Source organism: Myotis brandtii, unplaced genomic scaffold (assembly GCF_000412655.1).
Source record: "Myotis brandtii unplaced genomic scaffold, ASM41265v1 scaffold1173, whole genome shotgun sequence".
In the NCBI taxonomy this organism is placed as follows: domain Eukaryota; kingdom Metazoa; phylum Chordata; class Mammalia; order Chiroptera; family Vespertilionidae; genus Myotis; species Myotis brandtii.
Window position 1 is genome coordinate 24542 of NW_005354061.1, and position 9473 is coordinate 34014.

Sequence of the window (9473 nt, forward strand, 5' to 3'; positions counted from 1 at the left end):
AGACACACACGCCGGGATCCACCCCGCCCAGCCCCTTCGACCCATCCCTCTTCTTCACGGAAATTCAGAGTCCCTGGGCCTCCGAGGCCCATCAGAGCTGCCTCAGGTGTGTGACTGGTGAACCTTCTCGTCGACTACTGGTCCTCTTGCTCTGCTCTTGTTTGTTTTTAAATCCTCACCCGAGGATACTTTCCCATTGATTTTAGAGAGAGTGGAGGGGAGGGGGAAAGACAGAGGGACACATGATGTGAGAGAAGCACATCGATTGGTTGCCTCATGCATGCGCCCCGACCAGGCCCTGGGCCAGGGAGGCGCCTGCAACCAAGGTACGTGCCCTTGACCAGAATCGACCCCAGGACCTTTCGGTCCGCAGGCTGATGCTCTATCCGCTGAGCCACACCGGCCGGGGCTTGCTTTGCTTTTATACCCACTGAGGCCCTTCTGCCTCAAACCCCCGGCCCGTCTCATCCTGGCCGTGCCGTGGTGACGGGTGTCTGGGCGTCCTGTGCTGACAGAGCCCCGGCATCAGCAGGTGTCGCTGTGGCCACGCGCACATCCAGCATCTGACACTGACCGCTTCCCGTTCCGTTGGACACTGATGAGCCGGGCACTTGGCCCGCTGGCTTGCTCCTTCCGGGCTCCGCGCCTCTGGACACTGGTCACTCAGGAGGTCCGGCTCCTGGGATCGGCCACGCCGTTCCTGCGGCCGCAGAGCTGCCCTGGGCCGCGCTCCCCCCGAAGGGGCGTCTGCATTGTCCTCGCTGCTCTGCCTCCTGATAAATGCCTTCTGAGCAGCTGCAGCTCCAAGTGTGAAAAATTCAATTTCACCTCCTCCGCCTCCCGCCTCCCCCGCCCCAGTGTCCTCTCTGCTTCGGGGGCGTCTCTCGGACGCTAACATGGGCCTCTCGTGTCAGTGTGTCATTCTGCATCTCACAGACAGGGCCGCCCCGTCTCCCTCTTCCTTGGGGACACCCTGTGGCCCCCGCGACACAAAAGGCAGCTCGGTCGCATCCCAGCCGCTGTCCTGCATGTAACGGAATGCGACTGGGATGGTAACTCAGGGGAATGCTGTCCTAGAAATCAATACAGCCCGGCCGCGTGGCTCAGTGATCGAGCGTCGACCTACGAACCAGGAGGTCACAGTTTGACTCCCGGTCAGGGCACATGCCCTGGTTTCAGGCTTGGTCCCCAGTGGGGGTCATGCAGGAGGCAGCCGATGGATGATTCTCTCTCATCATTGATGTTTCTCTCTCTCTCTCCCTCTCCCTTCCTCTCTGAAATCAATAAAAAATATTTTAAAAATTCTTAAATCAAATATAGAATGTCACCATGAGGAGAGTTCTGGGCCATAGCACACGGTGCTGGATGCTGGATTCCAGACCGGGCCTTCCTCCTCCTCACCCTTCTCCTCGGCGTCTTTGAACTTCTCAGTGTGAGGCAACAGAATCCCAGCGGAGGGCTCAGCCAACAGCCCTGCTCCCCGGGGCCAGCAGCACTCAGTGCTGGGGGGGTGCGTCCCGTCCAGAGAGCAGGACGGACGGTCCCTGTGAGGGAGCTTCAGGCACGGTCACCAGCTGCCAGGGTGCCGTGGGGTGGGAGCCTCCACCCTGGGCGTGCCCACCCACACCCGTCCTCATGTCTGCGTGGGCCTCCCCCCACCTTGTAGTCATGGGAGGGCGTGTCGGGCAGTGGGGGGGCCTGGGGGGACCCGGTCCCGCATCGTCACCTGCGTTTCTGGGCTGGGTGGGTGTGTGACCATGGTCAGAGGCTGCCTCCCCTGACTGCCCGGCGGGAGTAGGTGACAGTCACGAAGGAGATACTGGAACTGAGACAGGCGGGGCGGCCGCGTCCTGCCGAGCGTGGAGGCCTCTCTAAATCTCCTTTCCCAGGAAACTCCAGTCTCGGGGCCCTCAGGTGCTTAGGAAGGAGCACGTCGCCCCTTGCCCTGCCGTGGGCGTCCTTGTTGGTAAATATTTGTCCACGTCGGCCCTCGCAGCCTGAGTGCTCGGTAAATGTTTACTAAGCAGGCCGCTGTGCTGGGGGCAGAGCCAGTGTTAGAGGCGGTGTCAGCGGGCGGCCTCGGAGCCAGTCCCGGGCGGCCTCCTCCTGACGTTACCGTAAACCCACGGCGCGGGCCCTGGCAGTTCTTACTTCCTCCTTTTCATACTCGTTTATTCTGGGAATCAAAGCCAGGGCCGGGCTTGGGCTGTTCCACGCCCCACGCTCTGCCTGCCCCTGCCCCAGATGTCATCTTTGAGAACTATTTCAGCGGAGGGCTTGCTGAGAGGAGACCCTGGGGTCTTCACGCTGAGCAGGTGGAATCGGCTGCGGGTCGAGGGGGTCCCCGAGTTGAAAATGCACATGATCTGCTGGCAGCCGCAGGCATGACGCCATCACCCATGTAAATCAGAGGTGACGTCACAGAGAATGTACCTCACCGGTCGGTGCAGACAGCTCTCTCTAAAGCTGCAGTGGCCTCATCACCCTGGACATGCAGACCGGGATGTGCCGTCACTGCTGGACGTTTTGTCTGACCCTTTACCAATGCTTCTCTCTGAAGGTGTCATCTGGCGGCTGGTGGCGTAGAGCATGTCTCCGTAGGCGTTCGCTTTGTAAAAGGAGATGGAGTGTGTGCTCACAGGGACACCGCTTACTCATGAGTGACAGCGAGGGCAGGAACGCAGGGCGGTCCCCGGGCACATGCGAGCGTGCTCCGCCTGGGACAGCGCTTGCCCCAGCGCCCAGGGCAGCAGACGGATGATCTGTCCGGAGTGACGGTCACAGCGGGCATTGAGGGGGCGCAGGCGATCCTACATGCTTGGTGAGATTCCTCACCGCAGGGACGTGCTGAGGGCGTCATCGGCATTTGAACTGAACGAGGCGGAGCATCTGAGGGCTGCGTCCTGGAGTCAGTGCCCTGCAGCCCAGGAAGAGGGTTCCGTGGGGCGCCGATGGGGAGGGGACCTGCTCTGGCCCTGAAGCCTGAAAATGTAGCCGCATTCCCATCCTGTACTGTGCTATCACACCCACAGACCACTGTGGGGAGCGTGCCTGTTTCTAGCCTGGGGGGCCACCTGTAAGGGGTCAGGAGACGGTCCAGGAAAGGGCACCTGCATCAGCAGTGACCAGGGTGGAGGAGAGGCCTGGAGACGCTCCGGTGGAGGGAAGGGTCATTTGGGGATCTGTGCCCCATCTTGCTGGGCCTGCTTAGGGGCAGATGAATCCAAGCGGGTGGGTCGGAGCCAGATTCCGAGGCCCGGAAGCCAGGCTACAGCGTGTGGGTTTATCGGGCAGCCAGGAGCCCGTCAAGGGCACACGCAGGCAGTCACGTGGTCATCCGTCCACAGGCGTCACGGGATGTCCACTGGGTTTCAGGCCAGTGGTAGATGCTGAGCTGCGAAGACGAACTTGACACAAAGAACTCAAAGCCCAGGAAAGGAAAATCCAAACCAGCGAGTCAATGGGATGATGATGATGGTGATGATGGTGACGACAGCTTACACTTATGAAGCCTCGTGTGCAAGGGTGTGCATCCGAAGAACCAGAACAGAAGACAAAGGCAAAGTCGTTTCAATGATGGGTAAATGGAAACAATTTGAGATCCCTCCTTCGCACAAAAAAGACTAGGCTGTGGGAATCAAGCCAACCAATCAATAGCCTTCAAAGAAAACAACAGTCGTGACCTATATGCTTAGAATCAAATGAACCCTTTTATCATGTGGGTGGGGATGCTTTATTCCCCGTGTTTGGGGCATTGCCAGGGCACCATGGCTCACCCGCTGGCAGCCCATTTAGAAGGAGAACTGCCCTTCCAGTGCCCCGGCCTCCGCAGGACGAAGAGTAGCCAGCTGGGGGCCACTGACAGAGGCACGAGCTCGTCTGTCTGCAGCCGTAGGGACAGTAAGGAACCTGAGTCGGCCAGGCCATCACCAGGCACCAGCACCAGGGGTCAGGGGTCACTGAAAACATCACCACGGCTCCGGGGACAAGCAGGCGTGGTCCGAGAGCCAAGGCCAGCCAGGACCCTGGAGGCGGCGGGCCTGGCTCTAACCTCGGCCTCACTGTTGGCCAACAGTCCGAGCTCAGGGAAGCTGCACACCCACTCCGAGCCCATTTCTTCATCCCCGAGTGGTCAGGCTCGTCTTTCCTTCACGGGTGTCGTAAGAAGTACCTGAGACGTGTGGAAAGAGCCGAGAATTAAGTGTTCTTAGCAAACACACACACACACACGGCCGGAGGAAGCTTGCAGGTGATGGGTATGTCCATGGCACTGGTTGTGCTGATGGTGTTACGGGTGTGTACTTACCTCCAAACTCAACGTGTACACATTAAATGTGTAAGGCTTCTGGTATAGCACACCTCAATCCAGCGGTTAAAAACAAACAAAATAACCTGGGAGAATGCTGTGACAGAGGAGACTTCAGTAGTTAAGCCTCATTCTTCCCCATAAGTAGTTTCTTTGCCTTTAAGAACATGGCTCAGCCTTAACCAGTTTGGCTCAGTGGATAGAGCGTTGGCCCTCGGACTGAACCCAGGTTCGATTCTGGTCAAGGGCATGTACCTTGGTTGCGGGCACATCCCCAGCAGGGGGTGTGCAGGAGGCAGCTGATCGATGTTTCTCTCTCATTGATGTTTCTAACTCTCTATCCCTCTCCCTTCCTCTCTGTAAAAAGTCAATAAAATATATTTTTTAAAAAAAAGAACATGGCTCAGATACAGAGGAAATTCCCTCCAGTTGAATGAAACAGTTGTTGTCCAGCAGGGCCGCTGCGGTCGGGTGCATAGGCTGTTCCCTGCCAGGGGGGGGGGACGCGGCCCGGGACGGCTCACCCAGTGGGTGCCCTGGCCTCTCTCCAAGGTGCATGAGGCTGCTGCATGCACTCAGTAAAGCCCTGGTGTCTGGTTCCGAGATGATGACCCTGGACTTTGCCCACTTTGGGTCTCAATCAAGAATGACAACGCACACAATCGCTGCTGCTCTGGGGAAGGAGCTCCAGGAACAGAGGAGAGATATGTAAAGCAGAAGGGCCAGGACCTGGGACTACAGGAGGGGCTGTGGAGGAGGGACAGTAGAGGAGTGACACTGAATTACCCGCTTATTCACTCAGTAAACTGAGCATCCACCATGTTCCAGCTCTGAAGATAAGCAGCGAATAAAACAAAGCCTCCCTCTCGCCATTCCGGCGGAGACGATGGTGACTGAGCCAGAGACAGACCCGGGGCATGGCGCTTTGGCAGAACACAGGCTTGGTGGTGGGCGGGGGAGGCCGCAGGGAGGCGTCATTTAAGCTGAGATCTGAGTGGCAGTGTGGGAAGCTCAGGAGACCTCGTATCAGGCAGACGAAGCAGCTGCAGAAAAGTCCTGGGGGGAATGAACTTGGTATTGGGGGTTGGTGAAGCCGACTGCTGAGCCGGCAGTGCAGCGGACGGAAGAGGTGCAGATGAGATGAGATGGAGAGGTAGGCCGTGCCCACCGTGCCAGGCCCGGCAGCTCGGGCAGTGAACTTGGAGACCTTCTAGGAGTTCCGTGTGGCAGAGGGAGGGGCCGAGTTGTCAGCTGGTGGGCGGCGAGTCTTAGACTGAGAACCGGAGGAGTTACTCTCACTGCCACGCAAAGAACCCCACAAAGCCACGACTGCAGTCTCTGAGACCCTTCCATGTTGCTGCATCAAGAGAGGTTCCAATACCACGTCTTGTGTTTATTTTTAATATATTTTTATTGATTTCAGAGAGGAAGGGAGAGGAAGAGATAGAAATATCAATGATGAGAATCATTGATCAGCTGCCTCCTGCACGCCCCACACTGGGACCAAGCCAGCAACCCAGGCATATGCCCTGACCAGGAATCAAACTGTGACCTTCTGGTTCATAGGTCGACGCTCAACCACTGGGCCACGCCAGCTGGGCTTATTTATGTTTCCTGTTCTTGCACCAAAGTCCTCAATATGCACATCCCATGAGAGGTCAGAGCTCACCTCACGTGTGTCCACAGATTCAGGTTGTTCTTGCACAGTCCTCAATATGCACATCCCATGAGAGGTCAGAGCTCACCTCACGTGTGTCCACAGATTCAGGTTACTGTGAAATTTATTCTTGCAACATCTGAAGATACCATGATGGTAATGTCTGTTAGATGGGACGTTCGACTGCGTCAGTTGTGTTTTGTAGATGCGGGGGAGGGGGGGACGAGGATTCACCTTCTTAGGAGTAAGAGGTATCCCATGATGTCAGGTTGGTAGCAAACATACAAACATGTGATTCTTATTTGGGAGAATTTTGTCTCAGTCCAGAAGGTGGACGCAGCCCGTTGCCTGCCTTATATCCATGGTCTCCCCTTCATTCTTACCCACAGAACCTCAGATGTGATCATCCATGAGCCCAACCACAAACTCTTGCCTCCTGGATGACCCGTGACACATCAGGCCACCTCGATGCAGATGAAGTCCCTAGGGAGGGTGTTCTTTCCGAGGAACCAGGCAAAGCCTGGGCGTGAGAAAGCCCTTTGCCCTGTCCCTGCTTCTCCTCGAATTTTCAGTTATTTGGTGACTCTCTCGTGTTGCTGGGAGTCTTGTAATTTCTTCAAATATGTTGCAAAACCACTATGTAGGTTTTGGATCACTGTCTTATGAGGTCTATGGCTAAATCTTTCTGTGTTTGTACTGACCTGGAGTTAAACCGTAGACATAATAAAGATACAGTTAAGCTGATTTTATGAAAAGGAGCTCTCAGAGTTCATTCCACTGAAAGCAACATGTGTAATAGCACTCCCTTTTCAGGGCCCAGAAAAATCTAGTCAACAAGTATTTCTTAACATTCACTGAACATATACTGTCTATAACAGGGGTGGGCAAACTTTTTGACTCGAGGGCCACAATGGGTTCTTAAACTGGACCGGAGGGCCGGAACAAAAGCATGGATGGAGTGTTTGTGTGAACTAATATAAATTCAAAGTAAACATCATTAAAAAAAAGGGTTTGGTTTTTTTTTTTTTTAGTTGATCCGGCCCGCGGGCTGTAGTTTGCCCACAGCTGGTCTATAATGACAAAGATAACCCTTTTCATGTGCTTTGAGGGATAGAGATGATGAAAACAAGGTTCTTCTTCGCAGGGAGTTGACAATTTCATGAAATGACAGCTGTGTTGACAAACAGATATAACACCAGTGTGTACCTGATGAGGTGGCCATGGCTAGTTGCCCCAGAAAAGCCCCTAAGCGGCCATGAGTGGATGCGGATACAAGTACTGCGCCCCAAATGCAGGCAAAGCACAAGTTTCATTCGAGGCTGGGAACCTGGACGATGCGGCTCAGAGAGTAGAGAGTAGCAAAATTGTTGCCTGCATTGTTTCTGGATGATAAAGAGCCTGGGTTATAAAATAGTTCGTACTCCTTCAGCCCAGGGCCTTCTCCCTCGGTGTCAGCCAAGGCCACGGGCTCGATCCCCAGCCTCTGAAGGGAGGGCCGGGGACACAGCGGGAGCCCTGCCCACCGGCCGGCACCCTTATCTGGTCGGCTCGCTCAGTGCGGTATACGTGCTGCTTCAGGGTTTGAACAGCCGTGTGGCCTGTGCGGATGCAATGAGTGCCGTGAGAGCGCTGCAGGGAGGCTGAGGAGGCAGAGGAGGCCGAGGAGGAAGAGGCCATTCTGGTCGGAGGCTTCATGAAGGGGCGGCATCGGAGCTAGACCCTGAGAGACGGGTGGCCTTTTGCAAGGTGAGGATGGGAGTTAGGACATGGAGAACACGGGGCAGCGTGAGTGACCGCTCCGGGAGGGCAGCAGAGCTGTGCACTGGGAACGAGAGCGTGCAGGTGGCTGAAGAACAGGTGGTGTCTGGGGAAGCAGTGAAAGATGGGGCCGGAGAGGAAGGCCAGGCCAGGCTCAGAGGATCGGCGTTCAATATACTAGTGAAGGGAGCCGGGGGGCGGGGGGGGGGGGGGTTCTTGGGCAACTAGGAAAGCATGTGAGTGAATAAATAAGTTTGGCAACTTCATCACCCATGAAACGGTGGTGGCATAACTGGGAGATCCCTTAAAATGTCCAGGCATGAACTGAGGGCACGTGTGGTCAAGGCTAGGACTCAAAGAGTTTTATTATTCTTGGAGGGAGGGTGGTGCCCAACGGAGAAGGAAACCACATACGAACGTGGGATTTTGAACTTGGACTCGTGGGAGAATAGCAGGAGTGTGAGCACACAGAGGGAAGGCAGGAAGGGGGTTGAGGGGCATGGAGACCTTCGGATGCAAATATGCTACAGGCGGAGGAAGAAAAGGAGGAACTCAGGAGAGAGGGGGAGAGGTGAGTCAGCCAGTGTGGCTTGTCAAGCCCAGGAGCAGGAATGGAACAACAGGTCCTAAGTACATGACACATGCACCAAGGAAGGCAGAGCTAGGATCACCTTGGGGGGGAAAACAAAACAAAACAAAACACAGCGATTAGTGCTATTTATAGCTCGTGTCTGTTTTACCAGCTGTTATGTTCCCAGAAACTAACCCTGAACCTGACCGCCTACCTGGCAGGTGAGACGTGTGATCCCTGAACCGCCAGATCTTTCCAGTCTAGAATAAGAGAAGGACATGAACGGCACGACTCATCTGGTTGAGCTCACCTTTCTGTGGAAATGAAAGACACAGCCCTGAACCGGAGTTCAGCTATAGCTACTGGCGATCGCTAAGCTAATTCTACAGCTACAGCCACGGACACGTTGCCACGGCCGCCGAGGGGAATTGGGGGAAAAGGTAAAAGCGGAGGAGAACGCGAGCGGGGGGAGGAAGGGCCACCGATGGCGTAGTTCCCATGGGCGGCGGGCTGTCGTCATCACGCGTACCCGCCCCATTGCTCACCACCCTCGGCTACTGCAGGTCCATTCCCCGCCGGCCCGGAAGCAGGGGCGGGGCCGCCAGCAGGAGGCAAAGGCGCAGGAAAGGCCGTTGGGAGGAGCCGGGAGGGGACGTCCCCCGGGCGTACTACATCTCCCAGCGTCCAATGCGGCAACAAGACTGGCTCCTGGGGCGCCGATGGGGCACTGGCAGCATGGGATTGGTAGTCCGCGTCCAGCGGCCGCGCCGGTGGGGAGAGGCACGGGGATTGGCTAGCGAGAGTCCTAGCCCCACCCACATGCGGTGACAGGCGGCCGTCCTGCTACTTAAGGCGTCGTGGCCGCGTCCGCCCCGCCTTAGCTCCCGCGCTAGAGAGAAACATGTATCGTTTCCGATCACAGCTCTTCACCGGGATTTCTGCAGCCGCCAGCGCCCGCTCTCACCCACGCCGCTCCTCGCCTCTGTTAGCCGAAGCCTCGCCGCTCAGCCGCCCGCCGCACAGACGCACGAGTAAAAAGTGCAGCTCCATCGGCTGATCCTCGCTGAGCTCCGAGTCTGCGCGGCACCGGGCGTCCCACGATGCCGAAGAATAAGAAGCGGAACACTGCCCACCGCGGCGGCGGTGGTGGCGGCGGCTCAGGGGCAGCTGCAGCGACGGAG

The 9473-nt window shown here is 56.6% G+C and overlaps 1 protein-coding gene and 1 long non-coding RNA gene across 5 annotated transcripts in view; one reads left to right on the plus strand and one right to left on the minus strand.

Annotated features, from left to right (window-relative positions):
• Nucleotides 1-7934: 7934 nt before the first annotated feature.
• On the minus strand, nt 7935-8585 carry LOC102255940. The gene is made up of 2 exons (XR_313139.2): nt 8507-8585; nt 7935-8392 (listed from the first exon to the last, which is right to left on the minus strand). It is a non-coding gene; the product is annotated as an uncharacterized LOC102255940 (long non-coding RNA).
• A 45-nt stretch (nt 8586-8630) lies between these two features.
• Nucleotides 8631-9473, plus strand: part of IFRD1 (interferon-related developmental regulator 1) — a 17885-nt gene continuing 17042 nt past the window's right edge. The window contains exons 1-2 of one of the 4 annotated variants that reach the window (XM_014530257.1): nt 8631-8732; nt 9215-9472. Coding sequence is in view for 1 of the 4 variants with exons in the window: in XM_014530268.1 (XP_014385754.1) it covers nt 9393-9464 (72 nt within the window). In the remaining 3 variants the exon portion in view is untranslated. Of the gene's footprint in view, nt 8733-9006; nt 9473 lie in introns of those variants that run through there. The other 3 variants (XM_014530264.1, XM_014530268.1, XM_014530253.1) reach the window with 3 other exon arrangements.